The sequence below is a fragment of the Electrophorus electricus genome, chromosome 15 (assembly GCF_013358815.1).
Source record: "Electrophorus electricus isolate fEleEle1 chromosome 15, fEleEle1.pri, whole genome shotgun sequence".
Lineage (NCBI taxonomy): Eukaryota > Metazoa > Chordata > Actinopteri > Gymnotiformes > Gymnotidae > Electrophorus > Electrophorus electricus.
In genome coordinates, this window is record NC_049549.1 from 12,104,217 (window position 1) to 12,129,325 (window position 25,109).

The 25,109-nt window shown below is 44.8% G+C and overlaps 1 protein-coding gene across 4 annotated transcripts in view; it reads right to left on the bottom strand.

Annotated features, from left to right (window-relative positions):
* Positions 1-24,244, bottom strand: part of ece2b (endothelin converting enzyme 2b) — a 37,195-nt gene extending 12,951 nt beyond the window's left edge. The window contains exons 1-9 of one of the 4 annotated variants that reach the window (XM_027005744.2): positions 24,104-24,244; positions 23,840-23,981; positions 11,721-11,807; positions 8,951-9,095; positions 8,233-8,448; positions 4,732-4,856; positions 3,564-3,710; positions 3,192-3,254; positions 1,696-1,884 (exon numbers count right to left, since the gene is read on the bottom strand). In XM_027005744.2, coding sequence (XP_026861545.1) covers positions 1,696-1,884; positions 3,192-3,254; positions 3,564-3,710; positions 4,732-4,856; positions 8,233-8,448; positions 8,951-9,095; positions 11,721-11,807; positions 23,840-23,872 — 1,005 coding nt within the window. In that variant the 5' untranslated portion in view covers positions 23,873-23,981; positions 24,104-24,244. Of the gene's footprint in view, positions 1-1,695; positions 1,885-3,191; positions 3,255-3,563; positions 3,711-4,731; positions 4,857-8,232; positions 8,449-8,950; positions 9,096-11,720; positions 11,808-12,624; positions 12,730-17,322; positions 17,629-22,081; positions 22,386-23,839; positions 23,982-24,103 lie in introns of those variants that run through there. The other 3 variants (XM_035533930.1, XM_027005746.2, XM_027005745.2) reach the window with 3 other exon arrangements.
* Positions 24,245-25,109: the final 865 nt, after the last annotated feature.

Below are 25,109 nucleotides of genomic sequence, written 5' to 3' on the forward strand. Positions count from 1 at the left end.
AGAGGGCTAGACAATTCCAGCTTCCCGGCCCTTGGGGTATATTGCACTGAAACCCCCATCTTAAACACACGTACGCACGCACACACATATGCGTGCATGTCCTTATATCCTTATATCCCAGCATTCATGCATACCACGATAGAGATGGTGATGTGATAAAAATCCTTGCTTTTCCTATGGGGTGACACAATAAGGTATGTATCTTAATCTAGTTAGTAAGCCAGACAATTGTAGATCTCTTTCAGGAAATATGCGAACAATAAGAAATGTATGCCACACGTGATCTGAGTTGCAAGATGGGTGACGAGAGAAGAAGCTCCATCCAGAGGCGTAAACACACGGCCAGCTGGAGAACAGAAGATCACAATCCGCAGATGCACCAGAACACCAAGGCATCAGATGAGGTCAGAGGTCAAGCGGAGGCGGGCTGGCACTCAGCCGAAGGCTGTGATGGTCCTTGGCTCTTCATTAAGCACAAGAAAAAAAAAAGTGCCATTCAAAAAGACGAATAACTCTTAGTGTAATCTTAATCTGTAAATCATATAATGGGTAGAACACAGGGAAAGATCCTTCAAAGACCATTTATGAAATGTAGGGTAGTTCTGTCTCATATTTAAAAGCTGGCTGCATTAATGAATGTTTATAAGAAAGAAAAGGAGGACACTAACATGCAAAATAAAAGTAGCACAATATAATTCAAGAACCAAGAGATCTAATTCAGACCATTAAAGGTAGAGAATGAATAATCAAAACGATGGATATTTTTGATAATTCCAGTGAAAAGCTGAATTGTCCATTCCAAATGTGCCAGGGTTCAAGCAGCCAAAAACCAAACTATTCAAATTATAAGATGAATTGAAGCAAACAAACAAATAAACTAAACAAACAACACAGATATGTGAGAACACGGCCTCCGTCAGACTTTATCGGTGCAGAAAAAAAAATGTTGCTAAGGTTTGGACAAATGCCCTTGGCAAATCTTGAGAACGTATTTACGTCAGTGCTTCAGCAAACCATCCTCTTCCGCCTGGTCTTGACACGGCACATTCCCAGGCCAAAGCAGCCCACAGGGAAGCAGCCATCTTGCTTCACTCTAGGTGTTGCGCTTGCCATGAACACGGCAAAGAGAGTATGGAATCCCTTTTAAAGCCTCTGGCTCTTAGTCTCGCTCTTAAAGTGATCCTCAGACAGCCAGAGAAAGTGAACCGAGTAAACTCGTTTCTCATTCTTCTGCATGCTCCATTAAATAGAAGATAAATAAATTAATAAAACATTTGTTACTTAGCAACTGTTGCCATAGCAGTTGTAGGCCTCTACACAACAAAAAGGTTCAGTGTAATTGAACACAATTACTGCAAATAATGAACACAATGTAATTGGGCACAATTACGGCAAATAATGAAGTGATACAAAAAGAGATACATAACACGGGAAGGTGGAAACAATATTGTATGCAATAGAGGAAGGTGTGAACAGGACAAGCTGTGAAAGGATAGAATACTGAATGAACCAGGGAAAGGACACAATGTCTCTCTCTAGAGAACCAATCACAGGCAAGAGAGAGAGAGAGATTGATTTTATGCCATTACTTGTAAACAGGGACATCTGCTCTATGTATGCAGACCACAGTAAAGCTGCACCATGTAAACACACTCCCTCTGCCTCCCTCTGCCCCTCTCCTTCACACTCTCGCACCTGCAGCTCAGCAATGGTGATCTTGTGATAAATCTTCTCCTCGTCCCTGCGCTCGTCCTGGGGAACCGTGATGTTGGCCAGTGCTGTCTCAAAGTCCAGAATCTGCTGCATCTGGCTCAGCGTAGAGTTCTTATCTCCTCCTAGCAACAAGCCCAGCTCCACCATGTAATCCAGATAAGCCTTCAATACCTTAAAACACACACACACACACACACACACACACACACACACACACACACACACACAGACACACACACACACACACACACACACACACACACACACACACACACACACACACACAGGCCTTTGTTTCTCTACCTTTCAGGGCATGAGATCATTTGCATTTTCCACATGTTTTTTCCTGTATGCAATAATTCTAACCTTAACCTCAATTACCAAAAAGATGTGCATTGCCCTTCCATTTAAAAAAAACAAAACAAAACAAAAAACAAAACAAAAAACAGCAGCTATCGCTGTGTGTGCATTTTTGCTGGTCCTCACGATGTAGTTTACCACAGTTTTTTCTCTAGTTTTCCTACATACTCAGGACATCTTGCATTAAAAGCGTAAGGCCCACTTCCATGCACACACACACGCACACAGCATGAGAACTCAGTCTGGGTGTGTGTGCGCATTTATGCTTTTACATAAAACACAATTCACTCCATAAAGCACATCAAACCAGCCTATAGCCCTACAAAAACATCATCCCGAAATGATCAGTGTGACTGCTGTTTTTATGCAGCCATCCAGTTATGCTAAAAGCTAGAAACAAGAATCAGCTTGCATAGCCTACACGCCAAGCACGTACCAATATGTTCTCCTTCTATTTTAACAATATGGAAGTGCCTGGAACAATCTGATGTAGTCAGGTGGTTGCTACTCCTATCAAGGAGTTTTGCAGAATAACTATTTAACACAGATCTTTTCCCCTTCACTGTATCTGACATTATGCATTGGTTTTCTAGGCAACAAAATAATTCATAGGCCCTCTGATATAAACAGACCAGCTACAGGATATCCTTGTATCTTTTGGTTAATTTTAGTTAATTAACCTAACCAAATGGTACTTATGACTACATAAGCAGTAATATTTGCCATCCATATGAAACATGTGCTGTACTAAAACAAACACTTTGCACACTGTTCCTAGCCAAACCCATCCGATTCGGTGTTAAACAGCAGCTGCCAGCTGTTGAGGGCCAACTCAACATCAATATTACACATGCGATATGGTAATGCCCATATGCAAATGTATTTGTCATGATGCTCTGCCTGTGTCAGTAGACGAATGCAGTTCTGCTTAAGTACAACGGTGGAAGCAGAACCAGAGCAGGCTAGTAGTCCCTCGTCTAATTATAGGCTCCAGAACAGGGCACTCCAGTGCTGCTGCAGGAACTCCTCTGTTATAGTGCATGCTAATGAAGGTGTTGGGGATGATATGCTAACGAGGTGAATCAGGCTCGTTAGCGCGGCAGTGCAGAGCAGCCTACCTTCTCGTTAGTCTTGTTGAGGTAATAGTCCCGAGAGGGGAGGAACAGCCCAGATTGGTCCACCTGGCAACAAAGGTGCACAAACACAAGAAATGACAGCGGTAAGTTTGCAGCAGAGTAAACAGATGAGGTTAAATGACAGAGCACTCAGCACAGCAATAAATGCTTCATAGAGAAGCATCAGGGTTTGCCAATCCTGGTTATTAATGGGTTGTAAATCTCCAGTCCTCTTGTTATCCAAGCCGCATTTTAGCCAACTCCCTCTACTAGCACACCTGATTGCACACACTGACAGAGCAGTCACCAACTCAGAGGTTCAGATCAGGGAGAAGTGTGGTCTGCATGCAAGCGATCAGCTGGTCCAGGGTGCACCTGAATGACGTTGCTGTTGGAGTTTTTGGGGTCCACGCTGACTCCCACCGTGAAGAAGGGCTGAGCTCGGTAAGGGCCAGATACTGTCTTCAGCACGTCCATGAAGTTATCCTTGTCCCAGGGCTCAGTGATGTTCCAGCCTCCTGTCTGAAAACACACGCGCGCACGCACACGCGCGCACACACACACACACACACACACACACACAATGCTGCTTCAGGTTTCTTCATCAAGCCCTGCATCACCTTGTGCCATGGAGCAGGCAGTGATGTTCTACTCCAGGACCGGAGAGACCAGATCACAAGCCTGCCTACACCTCCTGGCTCAGAGAGGTTTGTTTCTGTGTCTCTGCTCATGGCAGTGAATGACTATATCGGGTACGATACAGACAGTCAGTCAAACAGTCAGAGAAAGGGAGCACATGCATAAGAGAGAGAGAGAGAGAGAGAGAGAAAAGGAGGGGACGGGAGAGGGACAGAGAGTGAGTAAGGGTGTGAGAGACAGAGTCAGTCTGTACTGGAGGCCTCTCAGCAGCAGTTATGTTGCTCTCTTCCTCACCCCCTCACTCTCTTCCTCTAAGCAATCATTTCTCTCCAGCAGACAGCCCTATGTGTGGGGAAGGCTTTCAGCTGGACTCCCGGCCAGCCACGTTTGACACTGCAGTTCACTTTCCCACGAACAGCATGTTTTCGAGAAGGCCAGCCTAAAAATGGCTGACTAAAGTTCTACATTTGCATGACATGTGATGGCAGGGTCACAGAGAAAGCCTGTTGTTACCCTGCTATAAAAATACACAGCTTTTAGCTGGATGAGTTCTTAGGTTGGGTGCATAATTTCTAATGTAAAAGACAAATTAAGATGAAGCACGCGTTATACAACTCAAGTGCCCGCAGAAGAATCTGGAGGCAAGGTACCATTAACAAGGTCGTTTGTGTCCAAGTTAATTACCTGTTATCTGAAATAAGCCATAGGCTATGAGACTGCTGCAATTTAAGAGGGCACCAAAATAAATGCATCTTCTTATTGGCAAAACAAAACCTTACCTTGTGCTATGTGGCCCTTTTCAAATTAGGAAAATCTACTTCGGCCAAAATGCTATAAGTGTCTCTTTAAGGTCAGCGAGTTATAAGCCCTCTTCACCAAAAGGGGGTGCTAGAGGGAGTCTCACCTTAGTGATGAGGTCAACAAGCGGTTGGGCTCCCAGCTCCTCGATGTGCTGCTCGTTGAGACAGGACAGGTAGTAAAACTGTGCCTTCTTCTCCGCCTCGCTGCTTGAGTTAAAGGTGCCATTCTCTAGCAGCGGGAAGAGAGGCAGACATTATTAGTCCATCTCAGATAGCCGTCGTGCGAATGCTGTACACTGGAGCACATTTCCCGCGACTTCACACCCATCAAGAACATGGGGCGTGGAGATGCCTGTACTGCAACCAGTGTAGTAATATAGCAAGTAAGCAAAATAACATTTAAAAGAGAATAAAAAAGATAATTCAAAGGAGAAAAAGAGAAAATAAAAAGAAAAACTTACTGGAGAGTAAAAAGCTAAGAGATCAAGAGAGACAGAAGAAACCCGGAAGGAAGGAAGGAAGGAAGGAAGGACTTGATTGGAAGGCCATGTCAGGGTGCTAATGGAGCAGAGGAGGCTCTTAGACCCTGGGGGGGGGGGGGGGGCGGTGAACCCAAGGAGTTTGGAGGGAAGGGTCATGGGACTGCCTACTTCTCTCTTGCCCTTCTCTGGCTAGCTGACAGCCGGAGGCCTCTGATTGGTTCCCGGCAGGGCCATGCCCTGCGGGGGAGAATGGCAGTTCGTTCACTCGTCTACTTAATGTGCTGTAGTCAAGCACAGCTCTCCGGTGACAGATTGCAGACCCCACTACATCTCCAGCTCAGCGGGCCAGTTCAGCTATGACCTGAACTGGCCTGGCTCTCATTTGTACCCCATGCTACAAAAAGGTGGGGGGATCCAGCATCAGTGTCAGTGCTAAGCTCCTTCTGGTGAGGAACAGTGCAAGTCCCATCATCAGCACCGCTGGCTCATTTCCTCTAAGTGCTTCCATCATGGCAAGGCCTCCTTCAAACTCTGAGAAATTACCTTGTGTCTGTATTTGGGGAGTGTGTGTGTATGTGTGTATGTGTGTGAGAGAGAGAGAGAATATAACTTGTGCTAATTCATGTGCTTGCAGAGCAGAAACAAAAACCAGAAGGAGGGGTGTTGTGTGCGAAGCTAGTAGCAGCTGCTCTGTTCTGCCCTCATCGGTCTCTCTCCTCTATCTTAATTCCATTAGGTTGCAGAAGGTAGAAATATTCTGGTAATAAATTTGCAGGCGCTCAGTTGCAGTCCAATTACCAATCAGTAAGTATGGTCCACTGAAGATGAGCTAGAGTGGGGAGGGAAGGGGAGAAGGGAGTGGAGCAGGCAGGGAGGAGAGGCGTAGAGGGGAGTAGGGAGGGGATTATGGATGCGAGGAATAGCGAGGGCAGAGGAGAAGCGTGGGTTGGATGTGGCATTTTGCTCTACTAGCTGAGCACAATTCTAAACCACGCTGGCTTTACAGGATTCGTTTTGTCTCGTTTTGTGGATAATAGATAAACGGACCGATCACATCAGTGCAAAGCCTCCATATGGCTCTCTCTGTCTCCGAGAAAGAGTGTGGTGCAAAAAGCCTTCCATGCCACCTTTCACCTGTCCCCTCGCCTCACCGTTCACACGCCTTCCCTCCCAGTGCAGTCACATTGCAATTCCACGGGTTCTCCATCTGCCGATCTAAAAATACTCCGCATGCCCCTTTTATGCGCCGCCTGTACCTACTCTCAGCACTGGCTGGAGGCAGTGGAGGATCATCACTAACACACCGCAGGGAGGGGGAGGAATACTCCACTCACTGCACCATGCTGTCCATCTGTGAGGGTTAAATCCAAGCTGGAAACCATCACAAACTCACTTACATACCTGATCGAAGCATGTCGTTTAAGGGACACCAACTGCTTACTGCCAACCTTTAAGGACAGAATTCTGGGTATAGTAAAGCATATGCAAGATATGACCAATATGGATAGCCCCATTTTTACATAACTTTTGCTACAACTGTAAAAACATGAGGGAATCCATTTCATCTTGTCTACCTTCTTCACAGCCAAAAGAAAGCTGAAATGGCTTTACTAAATACACGTAGCACATCTGAACATCTGTTGGTGACATTTCTATAAGCATGGAAAAAAAAACAAAAAAAAACACCACCACGGCCACAATTCCACAGTCAGCGTCACTGCTTTATCCAGTTCTTCTCAACTCATTAGCGTTTGTTTATTTGTGTATGTAAATACATTCGTTTTTTTTGTCCACTGACATTTTCTGTACTGTACAAATGAACTAAACAGCTTTGAATCCCGTGAAATCCTATGGGACGGCAGACCATGCGGTCAGTACTGGTGCTGAGGAGTGCCCCGGGGGAGGGGGTCTGTCCTTGGGAGCGTGACGCTGCTCCAAACTCCTGGCTTCTGCTCAGCTCCTCCCAGTGCTTTGGCACCTCCCCCTGGTCTGCTCCCTTTTACTCTAAATAAAATGCTGCATTTTCAAGCTTAAATTTTTTCAATATTCTTTAACATTTTTTCACAACAAACTGTTAATACTCTACCCATAAAACCAAAAGCAACCTATTGTTTTCCTCAACAATATCTTAAAAATTAAATGCAGAAAGAGTTGTGTGGTGAAATGATAAGAATAACAGCACTGACTGCTGAACGTGATTTCAAATGCTCCAGAAAACACCAACTCCTCAAATAGATGCAAGACATACAGCCTGCTGGCACCCCAATCCCGTCTCAACGCAAAAGCCACTTACTGTTATCCAAATCTTTTTCTTGCATAAGTGCATCAAATCACACCAACACACTTCTCAGACACATCGCCACAAGATGGGCAGCAAACCAAAAAGCCTCCTGCGAACTAGGAAACACGGTGGGACGCTAGTGACCGAGTAGTGGAAGCTAAGGGGGAGGGTGTAGCGTGACGGAGAGGTGCTCCCGCTGGAGCCAGAAAGACAGAGTGGAGGAGGAGGGAAGAAAATGTCGTTCAAGGTAACGTGAGAAGCCCTGATCCCTGCTATCTGCAGAGAGAGAGAGAGAGAGAGAGAGAGAGAGAGAGAGAGAGAGAGAGAGAGAGAGAGAGAGAGAGCGAGCGAGCGAGCGAGCCGGCGTGTTCCCGGCTGAAGTGAAGGCTAGGGCCGTCACACCAGCCCCAGGGAGTTTAGGCACCTCGTCAGCTTTAACAGATTAGGTTGGTTTCGGATTGTAATAGCTACTGGAAAAGTTTCCTTGGTTAACAACTTAGACTCGCAGCTTGACGAATTGAAGCCTCAACATCAATGCATTACAGCATTCATTACAAGCCACAGCAGTATATTAGCAAGGCATTTTGTATTCAGATGTGCTATATTTACCTGTTATATGCTCTGACGTACAATGAGAGACTACAAAAACATGATTAATATCAGCCTGGCATGCACGATGACGAGCTATGAAAAAATTATTATTGTTAGTCTGACTATTTTATTTTCCTATACAACACAATGTAATCCCATATTGGCAAGTACACCCCGGCGTACGCTAGTAAGTTGAAAAGGATAAAGGACTATATGACCATGTGTGTATGAGGAGCAGGGTCATCCCTCACCCAGTAGGTGTTTGAGCACAGCCTGGTTCTGGTCCCAGATGCTGTTAAAGGTACTCCAGCGTGAGCGCCCATCCGGGAGGGGGTTCTTGCGAATCCAGCCCCCGCATGCATACTGGTAGAAGTCTTGACACGGGTCAATGGTGCGGTCCAGAGACTCCACAATCTTACTGGCCACCGTCACGCATGCCTCTGTCAGACACACATTCCGTGACGGATCTGTGGAAGAGGTCAGAAATAATCATAGTGGTACGCCTTGCTTGGAGCCAACTTCAGAATTTCATGGTTGTGAAGTAAGCAAACAGACAGTACTAAATGAATAAATAAATAATTGGCACTTACATAATAAGAAATTCTAAAAATATATGCAGAAATCTGTTGTCATGCACTACAGTCTAACCTATGCAACAGAACATGATCTTGAGGCAAGTAAATCTGTACGATTAGCAAGATATGTGCTCTCTTTTGGGTGCTTCATTTAGTTTTATGGCTTCATTTACAATTTAGCTTTTATTGCTTTTTAATTTACCCTTTTTTATCTCTATCCATCCATCTCTATCTTTCTATTGCACTCACTCACTCACTCACTCACTCACTACTGGCCATTACTTCCAGCTACAGCTAAAACACAGTTTCCCAGTTCTGTCCCTGGAGAACTACCACCCTGCAGCATTTCATTTCATGGCATAAGGGTGAGGGAAATGATATGTGTGTAACGCACCTCTGTTGTAGTGGACGCCCAGAGTGAGCGCACATCCAAACAGTGCCAGCAAAGAGGCCAAGAGGAGACCAGCCAGCACCACCTCCAGCTGGGTTCTGCGGCCAATCGGACCAAAGAACTGTATACCACCCTTCCGAAAGCCCACCTGAAAACAAATGTGTACATTATTTCCAAGATATGTTTAAAAACAACAAAAAAATAATCACTATAACCATATCTATGATTACTCTTGTTATAAGAATCGGGTGCCCTGGGTGCTTAATCTGTAAAGGTGTGCTTGATCATTAATAGCCAGAGATTAAAGACTAAGACCCAGGAATAAAAATGGACATACTCTGCTTTATAGTATTTCACCAGCTGCAGGGTCCTGTGCGCTGAGAATTTGTTGTTCTGATTCAGACATCACTAATTCCACTGACTCCTTTTTCAGTTTTACCTCAGAACACAGCTTCCCTCAACAGCCGTTTTCTGGTTTAAATATAAAACTATAGTATTGGTTTTAATGTGGCGCCAAGGTTGCTGAACTGCAGAAATAAATGGACAACTCAAAGCCAATCAAAATTACTGACTACTGCAGATCCAAGTGCAAAATTAACCGCTCAAAAAACTGACACTCACCCTAAGATGCAACAGATCAACGACAGGCGGCATTTTACTTTAGCGTGTCACACTGCCACTTGCACCTTTGGCTTGAATATATGTAGTTATAATTAGAAGCTTAAAACTTCAGAGTAGAATTATTTGTGATCTTGAATTAAGTCAAAAATAAGTGTAAACATACTGTCCACCCAGGGACAACAAAAAACAGTGAGACAGTATAGTTCAACAACTGAACACAGACCAGATAAAGACATACTGCAAGCAGTTAGTGAGCGGTACAAGGATAACTGCAGCTCAGCAGTAGATAAATAGAACAGGCCTCAGTAGTTGCTAAAACATATCAATAAAAAAAGCTGCAAATGTGGAATATGTTGCAAATGGTATACATGGAGTTGAAGCAAAGTAAAGTAGATACAGGGTAGGTGGTAATAAAGTAATTAAACAGTAAGGGCAAGAACAGTGTGAAAGTAGGTAAGAGAAATGAAAACTTGGTTCAGTCATATTTGTTGCTCGGTTCCTCGTTTCTGTATGTGGCTAAATTTGTTGATTAGACGAATCACTGGAGTTTCATTCCAAAAGGAATTGGCCAAAGCTGTTCCAAATCAGACACTGTTTACCAAAGCATTCCAAAACACGTTCTTAGATTTGGGTCCACAACAGGAAGCAATTCGATTTTTTTTCCCACCTCCTCATTGCAAGTTTGCTTACCTCACCTAGAACAATGACAAATGGGTCTTTTTTCCTAATCACCTCACTTAGCGCTGAAAACAGAACCGTTAAAAAAAAAATCAATATGAAAAATATGCAAACATGTTTCCAATGAGAATGAAGCAACTACCTTTCACAAACGACTATGACAAAGACAGAGTCAATTCTAGCACCTAAGCAAAACCTGGGTAAAGACTACAACTAGTCTCTCAGCAGTTTTGCTGAGAGCAGACAATGCGAGAGCTTGAATGCTTGGCTGGTTCTCAATTCAGATTAAAAAGCATCCATTTTTGGTATTCAGGGATCGCATTAGGTAATCAGCATTGTGCGATTGTTAATTTAGGGAACAAACACTTTAACGTGATAGCTAGAGCTAACAAGTGAACCAGGTAAACTACGGGGACAATATCTGTTCCTTATAAAACACAGAAGCAGACCGTGCAGATTTACAGTATTCCGGGTTTGTTTTCTTAATGAATCACTTTTTCTTGTCAGAGGAAGTGGAAAAAACAAAGTCATCTTGCTAACGGTCTGAGTATTTAACGTAGTGAACATGTAACGCTAAAGGCTCTGACGATAACGACTTCACTAAAAAACAGTGTCCGTCACACAAATGCTTGCAATAAAACCATCTCACCTGCGGAACTATGACAAAGTGACAAATGAGCTCTCGGAAAAACATGGTTTTACTAATCCCAGAAGCAGCAAGGCGCAGATGCTGAATGCCGTTTGGGTGAAGCTATAGTACCCTTAGTTCATATCACGCACATTACGCATTCTGGGAAAGACAGACACTTTTCAAGAAATTCACGCAAACACGAGCAAGTCAGGAAAAGCCACAGGCGCGTTTCACTTACATAGATCGCTGTCTTTACAACGCCGCCTGTGATCACGAGTTGAAAAATGTCTGCTTTTTATTACTGACTCAATTTTAACATTCATAAAACACGAGTCGAAACCTAGAGTTATTTGCTCATGTTCATTCAGCTCTCATAAATAGTTTATTGTTATGTCACACTGAAGGCAAATTAATGAATGGCATTTATGACGGCGCGCTATGTAGGGCAACAATTTTTTTTTTGATACAACTATTTACTTTATTAATGATTTGGTAATTACATATTTTGGAGATGGGAGATTATTTTGATAAGAAATTATGGATGTTATAATTTCAATAATGGCAAACTATCATGTCAATTCTAATTTAGGCCATGCATATCGTGAATCACAAAACATGCAATACCCACTATCAGTTATTTATTTACCCTCACATACAGTCCTGGGAAGCTATGCCAATGACTTCCAAATGCCTGTCTAAATGAAGTGTCTGCATTACTTCTAACTCTGGCCAAATTAAACTTCAAAGAGGAACACAGCTCCGGTCGTCACCTCCATGGGAACTGACAATATAAGGCTATCATCGCTGACAGAGATGACCTGTAAGTCACAACCATTCACTGACCTCCACGCTGTCTGGAGAGATCGCTCCATCGACAGGAATGTCTGCGCCCTCCTCCTCCTCAAAGGTTGCACGCTTGTAGTTGGACATCTGAAGGGAGAGGCACAGCCAACAGTGAGCAACATCAACGCTGCGCTGCACATTATTACAACATCAATGCAGAAGCCAATATTAAATGAGCCACGGTGGATGATTCAGTTTTATTCTCAGAAGAGGTCAGCACAGAGAAGGAGGGAAAAAGATAGGAATGGAACAATTGTTCTTCTCCTTCACCCCCCCCCCCCCCCCCCCCCCCCCAACACAAATGGAACTGAAGAAATAGCTGCTCTGCCCCTCAGGATAAGAACTGAACAGAGCCAGTGTCAGAGAGACACAGAGAATCTCTGACGCCTCATTTCTCCTCAGCCCCCTCATTGTGTTGGCTGATCCCAGGGCCACCAGAGGAAAAAAAACTATTTATTTTCACATGTACCTGCTTGTGCATGTACCCACACACACACACACACATTTTTTCCTAAGACTCAAGTCACTCTTTCAAAGTTTTCACACGCTGTCTTCTGTTAAAATGCGTCTCACAGAGAAGCAACTGCATTAATGGTCTTGTAGAACTAAAGAGATGGGCTTTCCTGTTCTTTGTCAACACCTAGAGCACAGCTGATTAGCAATACCTGCCAGTCCTGTACTGCACATGATTAAAATGGTGGGTTTCACAAGACTGGACTGCTTAAAGGCACAGAGATCTGTAGAATAAGTTTTCTAATTACTAATGCCTCAAAAAAGAGACATGGATGCATATGAGCTTCTTAATCTTCAGAAATACATACCTCAGGAACTTCCAATTTATAAAAAAAACCCAAAAAAAACCCCAGCACACATGCCTAATAGCAATGAATCTCCTCTTACTTACCATTAATACATTGCAGTCTGTGTCTAAGTAGTGACACTTGATAGAGAGCAGAAGTGTACACTTTTCCCCTCTTTTTTCACACTGAATATTGTGACTGGAAAAAAACAAGTGGTCATGAAAATGGGGGTGGGAGGTACATATTTCAGTGGCATGTCCCACCAAGGCTGTTAGTGGACTTATAGTAAGAGGAGGAGCACTGCTTCTGAGAGCAGAAGCGATAAACCACGCTTTCTTAAAAGACACTCCCCTCTTGTCTCTATGGGAACATCCGAACACACATTTTGAGGTAAAAACAAACAAAAAAAATGGAGAGATATTTGTACAAGCTGTAACCACATCACAGTCCAACTGTACAACCACTGCAACATGGTAGGCTCCAGGGTGAACTCCTATCTCCTATTGGGTATCGACTACTTGTGGGAGGTTGCCGAATCTATTAACAGCTGCAGACTTATACACACAAGCATGACCTGACCCCGAACAGGGTAACTTCTGCTTTAGTCTCAGCCAACCGATTTACTCCCAGTCTCTCTCTCTGACGCATTTCCTCGCATATTCAGTCCCTCTAGGTATCTTTCTACCCTTGTCTATTTCTATATCTTCCCCCATTCAGAGAGCTCTGCTCTCTCACCCACCTCCTCTCTCAAGAGAAACTTGTGTGACTCAATATTCAGTCCATTTTTAAAAAATATTTTTGCTGCAGGAGATCCTTCGAAACTCCCTCTTGTATTCACCAAATTACCCCAGGAAAGGTCAAAAAGCAACACTCTGACTCTAGACAATCATTTGAGCCCCCATGTGACTCTCTCCTACTCTCTCATCTCCTCTCTCTCTCTCTCTCTCTCTCTCTCTCTCTCTCTCTCTCTCTCTCTCTCTCTCTCTCTCTCTCTCTCTCTCTCTCTCTCTCTCTCTCTCTCTCTCTCTCTCAGAGCCCACCATTCCATGCTAAGGAACTGTTTATTAGAGGCTCTTGAGACTGATGCTTCCCATAACTATGGAATGCTGCTTCTGGTTAACAGTTTTTGGAACAAACTTGAGGAAAACTTTACCACACATGCAAGTGAGAGGGCCTGTGAGGTGTGGCAAATTAATGCCACTAGCTAACAAAATAAATTCCGTTCATAGGCACAGATACACAGTAAGACACACAAGCACACACACACACACACACACACACACACAAACACCTCTGTCACACTGTCAAGCCTCATGGTTTCAAAATGAAAACAGTGCAATTGATGTGGAAGTGACTTCATACTTGCTTGAGGTTTTTGAGCTAATCTGGAGTCAATTCAAGTCTCTAGTCCTGAGGGCCCCCAACTCCACCCTGCCCACAAGCATTATTATTATGAGTTTCAGTATGATTGTGTGTGTGACTGTGTGTGCAAGGTTGTGCATGTTTGCTGCATGAGTGAGAGAGCACAAGACAGACAGAGACATCTGGCTCCATAACTGCTTCCTCCAAGGACGGACTACAGTATGTGGTCAAGTAGGCACAGGAAGTCAGCCAAGGTATCCCCTTTATATCAGCAAGGTTGCCATCAACCCTTCACCAGTCAGGATCCTAAACATCCCACAGCACCAACCCCCGCCCCCCCAGAACCATGTCTTTGGGCACACTGTGAATGTTGTCTATGGCCATGTTGTGTCTGCTGTAATCAGGTAGAAGTACAGCCCATGTAATCTCAGTTGATGCCCCACCCCTGATAACATGTCCGTGCCTACCCTCAACTCTTAAATTTCCGGACGAAAGATAATGCGGCGGCCCACCCCTGCCCATATCTGCATGGTGTACACCAGGAACTGGAAGCATAGTCCGTCGCGCATTTCCTGTTATCTTTGCATTTAGTGGGCTGAGGCAGATCCCGTGTAACTGGCATTTCATGGAGAGAGAGGCGATGGGACAGGCAAAGCTCCCCTCTGGAGTGCTCACGCTCTGCTTCCTCTGCTCTGCTCTACTCTCCCTGAGCACGTCCCCAGGTTGCTGTGACAACAGGGATAGCCCACCCCTCTGTGTCAGCCCACTCAGGAAAAAAAACAACAACAACATGCGAGCCAGGCCGTCGCAAATTAAAGCAATGTGTTCAACGTTTTTTTCACAGGCTGCCGGACGGAGCAGGGATCGCAGGAACAGCTGCTGGTGTGTGTGTGTGTGTGTGTGTGTGTGTGTGTGTGTGTGTGTTTGTGTGTACAACAGCAATGAGTTTCCAGGGGGAACAGAAAGAAAAAAAAATAAGGTGCATGTCCCATTACGGGAAGAGCCGACCGCAGGGCAACACCGCCTGCATCAGCGCAAACAACAAACAGATGGAGTGGGTGATGTGGACTGGGGTAACTGACGAAGGCGCTGAGTGGAGGCTTGCCCACACCCCATCACTGCACACAGCTGCAACTCCACTTCTAAAGGTCTTCTAAAAGGCTTTTATATCAACAGGCATACATCAGCAGGATGGAGGAGCAGAGAAGCAGAAAGGAGTGGAGAGGAGGAACAGAGGAGCAGTAGAGAGGAGGAACAGGAGCAGTGGCGAGGAGGAACAGAGAGGAGGCCCTCTAAGACCTGCCTGATGTGCAATTAAGGTATGTATAGACTGCTGCCATGGCTGCCACACACACACACACACATAGATACCAGCACATATTCAAACTAACTGCAAACTTTTAAACAGAGAACAAGTATGACTTTCCATTCTCTGTCGGGAATGTCTCGCTGGAAGGCAGAGCAAGCCCATGTTCCATGTTGCGTGTACATCATGTGTAGTATGTGTATGGGCTCGTGTATATATGTGGTGACAGTAAAGAGACTGTCCAAATATGAGACAGTGTTTGTCTGCTGGGAGAGGAAGGTGGCGGGGTTAATAGGGCCTTGCCTTACGAAGGGAAGGGAGAGGTTTTCCCAACTTCCAGTAGAGGTATGGAACTTTCTCTGCATGGAATGCAATTGTTTGAAGTGGTTTCCGAAGGAGTATTTTTAAAAGGAAGCAGTATGGTAGGGAAAAGCTGGCATAGGCCAACCTCTGCCCCTGATGAGTTACAAATACCCTGAACTCAAGCCCCCGAACCAACTGAGAGAGTGTGAGAGAGGAAACCGAGAAAGAGCACTGGAGAGAGAGAGGGAATACATTCAGCTCAAGTCCTCATGTAGTTACAGAGCAGCAGTGACTCCAAGCAGTAGCCCTTGGCAGAGTTGGTATGCAGGCAGAGGAGAGCAGCCAGCGCAAAGCTTGGGCACAGGTCAGGCACAAGGCACCGAACAACAGAGACAATCAAGAGGTGACAGGAATTAAGGGCAGTCTGAATTAGAAGGAGGGAGACCGGGAGAGTAAAGGAGTGGTTAGGACCTCACCACAGCTTGTCTCTCCAGCGAAGGTGCTTAGACGTTAAGACGCCAGGAGTCATGGGCGAGGTCCAAGTCCGAGCACAAAATAATCACATACACACACACACACACACACACACACACACACACAAAGGAACCAGCACACACCCACATGTGCAGACACATCGACACACACCCACACATACTGGCACCTACTGTAAGTAGTTAAACATACACATATATACATGTGCATGTTTGCACATCTTCTCAAACAACCATTCACTGAAGCATTTCTTGAAGGCCTGCATCACACTTGATGACTGACCCAGGAAAAGCCCACTCGCTTTAAAAAGGGAGGAAGTGCACGTCCAACTGCTCATCTCAGGTAGCTGACCAAAAAGGTTTTGAAGTGCTCAGAGTGTTCTGACATTGCTACACACACACACACACACACACACACACACACACACAGACAGAGAAACATCTTGAAATGAAATGATATGCTAAATGTTGAGGGACCTTTCTTCATCTTTATATTTAGTTTGATTTGTATTGGCAATTCACCAGCAGAACAACTATTTGTCTCCAGTCCCCCCCCCCCCCCCCCCACACACACACATGCAAACGTGATACAGAAAGACTGTCTGATGTGGTGACCAATGGGAGAAATCTCAGAACCTGGTTGACATACATTGTAATAACTTGTTCTAGGATTTCAATGTGTTGAAAAGCCAATCACTAGAGGTGCAGCAATACATTTTAATGCTGACCCGGACTACTCTGTCTTATACTAATTACCAAACCCTCTGTGCAAGTTAAACAAGGTCTCCCAAAACAAGAACAAGATAGAGAGAGGCAATGAGAGAGAGAAGAACAGAGTGAGTGGGAGGACAGACTGAAAAGTGCTGGCCTGAGCTCTCAGTAGTGGCACATAAAGGAAGTCAGGGTTCAGCAATCTCCCTTTCCTCTTTTCTTCAATTCATGACCTCTCTCCTCGCCCCATTGGTGAGACCCATACTATAACTTTCCCTCTCTCTGCATGTCACACACACACACATACATACACACACACACACACACACACACACACACACACACACACACACACACACACACACACACACACACATCAGTCACAGCAACAGGGCTGTTTCTAATGCTCCCACATGCTTGGCCTCCGCAGCACAGCATCTGCCCGTCTCAACACATGAACACATGCTCAAACAAAGCCAGAAGAACCAAGGTCGGTCACAGAGCCTAGCGAACCATTATTCCACACTGCCCTACCTCCCGACACACTATGAGGTTCCACACGCAGCCAGAGTGCCCCTGATCAGGGACGGATCAGGCGGCGAAAACGCAGCGAGCTGACAGGCACCTACCTTCACCAAGTGTCTACGCGCTTACGCACCACAGGCCCACTGCGATGCAGCAACCACCCGCTCCTGCTGATGACCAGAGAAAGACTGTAAACACAGAACCCTGACTGCCAGAGGAGGAGAGAGAGCAAGAGAAAGAGGGAGGGGGAGAGACGGGGAGAGAGAGAGAGGGAAGGAAAGCAAAGGAAGAAGAGAAAGAATGTGTGAGAGTGAACAAACAAATAGTATGAGAAGGAGATAAAGAAAAAGAGAGAGAAAAGAGTGGTCTGAGGACAGACAGGAGCCAAGCTGCCGGGGAGGGGGAGGGGATCGAGAGAGAGAGAGAGAGAGAGAGAGAGAGAGAGAGAGAGAGAGAGAGAGAGAGAGAGAGAGAGAGAAAGAAAAAGAGAGAAAAGGAAGCTCTAATAGCAGAAGTGGCCAAAGAAAAATACATTTAAACTTAAGAAAAGTGGGGTTTGGGCATGCTTCTTTTGGTACACATTATGGTAATAAAGAGCAGAAAGTTCCAAAGAAGGAAACGCCCATCTCTCTACTTAGCTGCCAGAAGCCAGAGAGAGAGAGAGAGAGAGAGAGAGAGAGAGAGAGAGAGAGAGAGAGAGAGAGAGAGAGAGAGAGAGAGAGAGAAAGAAAGAAAGAGAGAGAGAGAGAAAGAAGAAGAACAGAGAGAGAGAGAAGAACAGAGAGAGAGAGGGAGAGAGAGAGAAACTTTGAAAGTTGTTTTAGAGAGTTTGAGAGACAGTGAGGGAGAGACTTTTGAAAGTGAGCTTTTGACACTTTGCTCCGTCTGCTGCAGTTCTCCCATCTCTTGAAATAAATTTCCCTTGTGAACCGCAGGCTGCTCCAATATTTGTGAGTAACCCAAAACACATATGACTTCGACACAGGAAGCGATTGCGAAACATCTCTGCTTCCGCCATTCATAAAGACTTCATTCAGTCAGCTTGCTATGCTATGAACGCACTAACTTGCACTGGCCAGCAGAGGGTGCATCCATTACGGTACGCCAAACAGAATGCTTTACTGTTTTGGCACAAAGGGCCATTCTGCTGTGGGCTGACAGGCCAATGTGTCCCAATGCAGTTAGCCACTCGGATGCACTTCACACGAGCACTCTCCGCTGTAAACCAACAGGCAGAGCAAACAAAAGCCAGCAGAGCACGCCTCCTTTGTTATGTAAACATTACGTAAGAGACACTGTCTTAATGCAGTGAAGCCTGCGTTGAAACTAGTCACACCGACAGGGTGTATCAGGTACACACGCTCACACACATCGAGCATGTGGGCGGCAGATAATGAAAAGAGGTTTCTTCATTATCCTCCGAGAGCGAGCGCGTGTCCATACACCATTCCCGTCCTATAATCATTCCGCCTTGTTCGCGCCGTCGTCATGATTGCGCTTTCGTGCCCTTCCTGCATATCAGCATTTGGAGAGAACCAGCGAGATGGGGAGAGTTTTGCGCGCGGGGAGAGAGGGAGAGAGAGAGAGAGTGAGAGTGAGCGAGCGTAGCAAACACTATCCCCCAGGGAGCCAGAATGATGTCACTCATGTGGGCAACAAGGTTGCCGTGCTCTCTGCCTGGGAAAGGGAAAGAGAGAGGAAGCGAGGAAAGAGGGAAGGAAGGAAAGGCAAAAAAAAGGTGGTGGGAGAACAAACGCTGGAGGAGCTGGGAGCAGAACGGATGGCTCTGGGGGGGTTTCTTCATCTTTAGAACCAAATACTGTGGAGGTGGGGCTACTTAAAATACCTCACTAGTTTTAGCCCTTTTCAGTCGAGTATTAATACACTAGGGCTTGTTTGGTCTTCACTGATGTAATATCTGAACTCTATCACTCACATTTCCTCACCTCTATTCTGAAAGCACAGGGTCTCAAACAGGATGCCCAGCCTAGACTGCACATCCATCTTGAAAGCAGAGGGTAGCCCTTCTGTTTCTGTCTCTCTCTCTCTCTGACTGGCACTGAATGTCATGTGAATGTATTTGAAGTGATCTTATTTTTAAAAAGTGTATAATTGCTAGTTTGACGGAAATAAACGTCTTTGGCAAAAACCTCTTTCTCTTTCTCCTACTGCGGTGGGTAGTCAACAGAATGCTGAATATCCACAAGAAACCAAGTAAAACCAGAGGCAGTAACATGCTAGAAGAATGAGGAGAATGGGGAAGGAGGTGTGAGAAATCGCACTCTGTTCTAGATGGGGAGCACCAAATGGCTGCGATAAAGGGAAGTGTGCATGTAAGAAGAGAGCACTGCTTGCAAACACAAATGGAGAAAAGCACCGATGTCAGTCACCTTACACCAGGTTTTTAAACAACGGTGTTTTCTTACCTCTTTCATTCAAAGAAAAGCCATAAGATACATGTGCTAAGTTATGTGTGTGTGTGTTTGTCTGTGTAATAAACACAGGACCGTCAAGTCTGCATGTATGAACTCATAAATAATGACTGCTGCATTATTGAAACTTGCCTGTGTGGTGGCTGTGTTAACCCTGCATACACTTCGCATTTTTCTCTAACCCATGACTGATGCCTTAGACAGTGTAGTGCATTAGTCAAATATCCTGAATGGGACACCCAGGCAAACCGCAGACCTTGTCAAAAAAGTGGACAAGTTACTGTGATCTTCGACTCCATCTTCGGCTGTAAAATCCTTGGTGACTACACTCTTGTGAAGGTGAACTGTTAGCTCACTGACCTACAGTGATGCCTGCACACATTTTTGTTCACACACACACACACACACACACACACACACACGCACACACACACACACACACACACACACACACAGGAAAGTGTGGCTCTCTCCCTGCACTCACACACCCTTAGGCAGGATGCACCAGCCCTCCCAAGCTCTGAGCAGCCCTCCAGGGTCAGGCAGGGGTCGAGGAGAGAGAGTGCACTCCACCTCCAGAGAGCTCCCACTGCACTCTTTCCCACACCGCCACACCCAGGCTGCGCAGAGACTGCGTGAACAGTCTCCCTCTCAGTGACTCAGGACACAAATCCAGGTGGCAAACATGAGCTCCAGCTCGATGCAGAAAAACAGAAGCGTGTTCTTGGACACGGCCATGCCAACACAGCAAGAGCAAAAGCTATAAAGGACCTATTCTTGTGTGTCAGAGTTTACCGTGTCATTGTCTGTCAGGAATGCGGTCTCTTTCAAAAGACAGAGATGGCGTGACTACACGTCATATGCTCCCCTAGAATGGCGCTGATTACCAAACAACATTACTGGCATGTAGCCTAATGAGTAAACCACAGTACACCAGAATCTCAGAACCCATGAAACATAATCTGTTGCACAGAAGGACTACAATATCTATACATAAATTTGATCATTTTTGACATGCACCCCATATTTTCACACAAATTATATAGTCCGACACATCAAACACATTGCATGACTGTGGTTGGTGGTATTAACCAGACCAGCATTTCTAGCTTCACGGATTGTTGAACAGAGTTTTTGAATGGGCTAATCAGATGATCTTATTGACCTTAAACATGGCATGATAGTCAGCAGTAGGCATGCTTGTTCCAGCTTCACCTGACTAGCTTGTCATGATTTAAAGAGTTATCAAAAATGAAAATGAATAAAGTGCATTAAAGAAAATGTCACTCATCTATGACTGGTCAACATGTGGGCAAAATTGGATTGTGGATCAGAGGGGTTAAAATGATGAGAATCAAACAGTGAAATCAGGCAAATCACACATGACTTCAGCTTTGGTGTGCAGAATGTCATGACTGAATGCACCACTGATCAAACTTCACTGGACTCCCTTCCATTAGGCAACACATAATGTCCTGTGTTCAGCACTACAGCATGTGGTCACATCACAAGGGTGTGTCCAAGAGGCATTCACTATTTTCATCAACCATATTCAGAAGTTCTGCACACACAAAGGTTGGGTGAAGTGGAAAAAGTGATAGGTTAGTTATATATAAATACATTTGAAAAGGTGTGGTGATTAATTGATCTGTTCTCAGCCAGTCATATTACTCAACTCATACATTTTACGGAGCTTTACTAAGTGCAATGCCTAAACACAGAAATGCTAAGGCAGTGCCAGGAGTGATTTATTGAAGACAAGATGAGAGGTACCTGTGTGTAAGGTGCAAGGTGCAAGCATGACATGAACAAATATTTTGAACCATAACAATATATTCCATTACTCTATTAATCAACAACAAGTCAGGCAATACCAGATATTCATATTCAATATCAAATATGTGTATTGCAATAGGATAAAATCACGCATCCATGTCCTACCCATCACTGGAAACCCATCTCTATGAAGCACCAGGTTTGAGGTCTACAACCCTCACATCCTCTGCTTACATACATCTGATAAGGGAAGAGTTAGTTAGGACTGTGTAGGTTACAGAGTTATATCATAAAGGATGCCAGTTTTATAACTGTTAGTCATCATATCCATCTACTGTCACAAACTTGTTTGTTGTGCACATTTACACAGACACTCCTTTTCTTTGCACTGACCCACCTACCCTCGTACAATGCGAAGAGAGAAAGAAATCCCTGAAAAGCACTGTGTGCTGTCATGAAAACCCCCACATATTTATGATGGAGTGACAGCCATTGTGTTTGTGTGAAAATCAGGGCTCTTTGTCTGAGCTGTGCTGTAACAGCTGCAGAGCGAGTCAAGTGAAGAACAAGAAAGCGCATCTGCAGCGGCAACAGGGGCATCAAAAGCGGACCACTGAGGTGTGTAAAAGTTGCCTTGTCAGATGAATTGAGGTACCTTTTGCAAAATGCTGGCTGCCTGATGGTGTAGATGTTGTCCTGGTGCACATTAGACCTCCTGATATTCACTGAAGACGGCTTGAATTGCAGGATGTATGTTAACATCACCACTGACCAACTTCATCCTTTCATGGCTAGAGTTTTTGCAAACTTGAATGGACACCTTCAGCATGGCAATGTCCTAAGGAAACTCAGTATGGTAATGTCAGAAGGCAGATGTTGTCACCGAATGCATCCAATCACACTGGGTTTCCAGCTTTAGTGGCCCGCACAGTTCCCAGATCCAAATCCATTCAGTATCTCTGGGATGAGATGAAATGGGACAAAGGGAGGTGTAACACGCTGTTATATATGTGTGTATTACATATGTGTATTACATATGTGTGCATTAAATGTGTATACCTAATAAACCGTTATCTCAGTGATTGTAATCATCATCATTAGTGCTTCAGTAGAGCATATTTGCACTTCAAATGGTAAACAAGAAGTCAAACCAAAAGCAAAGACTTCAAGGGAATAGCTGATGGATTTATTGGTGGTCTCATAAATGTGGCTATGCACATAATAAATATAAGCATAAATGCCCCTAGATCTGGGGCGATTAGGCTAATTGATTTATATCATGGGCGGTCGCTAATTAGAGCGGGTGCTCCATTTCCCTCCTGTTCCGTACAAATTACGGAAACAGGGCGTACCAACAACAGCCGCGGACAAACATCCGGTGTCCGTTACAGAAACAACCATCCAACAATTTAATGTTTCTGTCATAAACCCAATGTGTCAAAATCAAAACAGTTTTTGTGACCTAGGTCCGCAAGTATTAGCTAACAAGGTAGAAAGAAGGTAACAGATTAGCAGTGAGATAACAGCAGGCTCCCTCTGTAACAATATATCCTAACTCACAAATTCGGCCCGAGCTGATCATGCACATCACTGCTATCTCCCTCCCAACAGTAAAACCCGCGGTCTCGTCGCCATGGAAACCTTATGCCGCTATCTAAATTTTGTTCCACTTCAAGAAGCTCGTCTTTCACGGGAACTAGCCACAGGGAATAGCTCTTTGAGTGAATAAAAATCTGCACAAGTTGGATTCGTTTGCAAAAGAAACCAAAACTCAAGGTAAGAGCACACTGAAAGGACTCCGTGTTGTACCATGAGAGGAGTGAGGTCAACATGAATCGTTTACGTGAGCAACAAGTTTGTTTTCAGAGAGTTTGAATCTTACGTTTGTGATCCTGTGTGGAAGCTATCTTACTAATTATACCGCAATAGCACAACTGACCAAATCTGGCCAGCGACTTTATTTTGCGTATAGTGTAGTCGCACGGCTGAACGTGTGCCAAAGACCTCAACCAAAACGTAAGTGCTTAGATGCATCGTTTGATTAAATCTTCAAATATTGCCTCGCCCCTCAAAATAACGTATATCCAACATATGTAGTATGCAATTTGACACATATGCAATTCCATACGTAATATAATTTGGAAGCATCTATAGACTATCCTGTCACGTAGGCAAATCGTGCAAGCAGGAAAAACTGGTCATCTACGCAATTAGTATCGTATCTTCAAATCTGCAGTTCCACATCTTGCATATGTACGAGAATGAAATCACCTGGGGTCGACTAGATAGGGTCACTACTATTACTCCGACCCAGTGTTACGTCGGTCGCTGTTCCTTTGCTTCAAAAACGGCAAGATGGGCGACAGAGCGAAAAGAGTTTCAGAATGCTGCAGGGTGAAACAGCAGGACTCACGTTATTCCGCAGATCTTGCAGAGCTACACTCATCGTGCAGACAGAGAACTGAGGAGAAGCGGGGAGGCGAGCGCTTCAGTCACTCAACCTCTGCATGGGACTTCAGTGTCCAGCGTGCTAAGCCATCTTCTGCTCCACGGTGCTGAAACAAATTTGTAGAATGCCAGTTCATACCCGTGTTGAAAATCCTGACCAACACATCGGTGGTTATGGTTATGATCGACAACCAACGCGTACAACAACATCGACTGGCGATGCGTTTACCTAATTATCAAGTGCTCTTATAGGGCAGCAAGCATGACGCTACCAACAACCAGGTCGTCTTCTCCCCTTTAATACTCTGAGCAGTGTTTAGCAACACACGCCGATAACTGGGAGATTGCTATCGCCCTGTAGACACTGCCTCTCATTCCCCCCGCCCCTCTCTATCTCTTTCGCTCTCGTTCTCTCTCTGGCTCCTTTCTGCCCTGCTCTGACTCTCACGTCTAAGCGCGCACCCGTGCTCTTTCTCGCGCGTCGCCTTGTTGGGGTAATGACAACACACAGCATGTGCATCAGGTGGGGACCTTTGTGTGAGGTTATAAAAAATCTATTTTTATTTCGTAAACACGACGAATGCAACAAACAGGAAAATCCATAGCCGATCTACAATAAGTCCGGTCTACGCTAGATCCGAAAGCCAATGTTATATACGTTGTATTTGCGCACTACGGACCTATTTCATCAAGAAGACGCTTTACAGGTCTTTCTGTCACTGTCAACGTAAATACTGACATCACTTTCTCCGCAGCGCTGGGCTCCACCCAGCTTCCCCGTCCGTCAGAAGCGGCTGCAGCAAAGTGCAGAGCTGGCCCTGTACCAAAAACTAGATTAGTGTGCGTCAATTAGCCTCCATCCAAGACAAGGACACCCTGATCTGACTTAGAGCCATTGGAGCAGTTCCAAGTTCTGGGCTACTATTTATGCAAAATTGCAAGGTTTCTCTTATACAAGTTGCTAAAATGGTACCAAGGAAATAACTTAAGACTCTGTTTATGAAGATTTGTTTTTGGCACAACTTCTAAGAAAAAAAATCAAAATGTTTGTGCCACATAAATTTGTATATGATTGATATGTGCATCATATGTGTGAAAGATGATTAACCTTCCTTTCCATAGTCCACAGACAGTGGCTATTGCTGTAAAGGTGCAACTTAAAAGTAAAATTTCAGAATTTCACAAATTCCACAGCTGAACAGAATTTCTACTTGTGACATGTTAGAGCAGCTTTA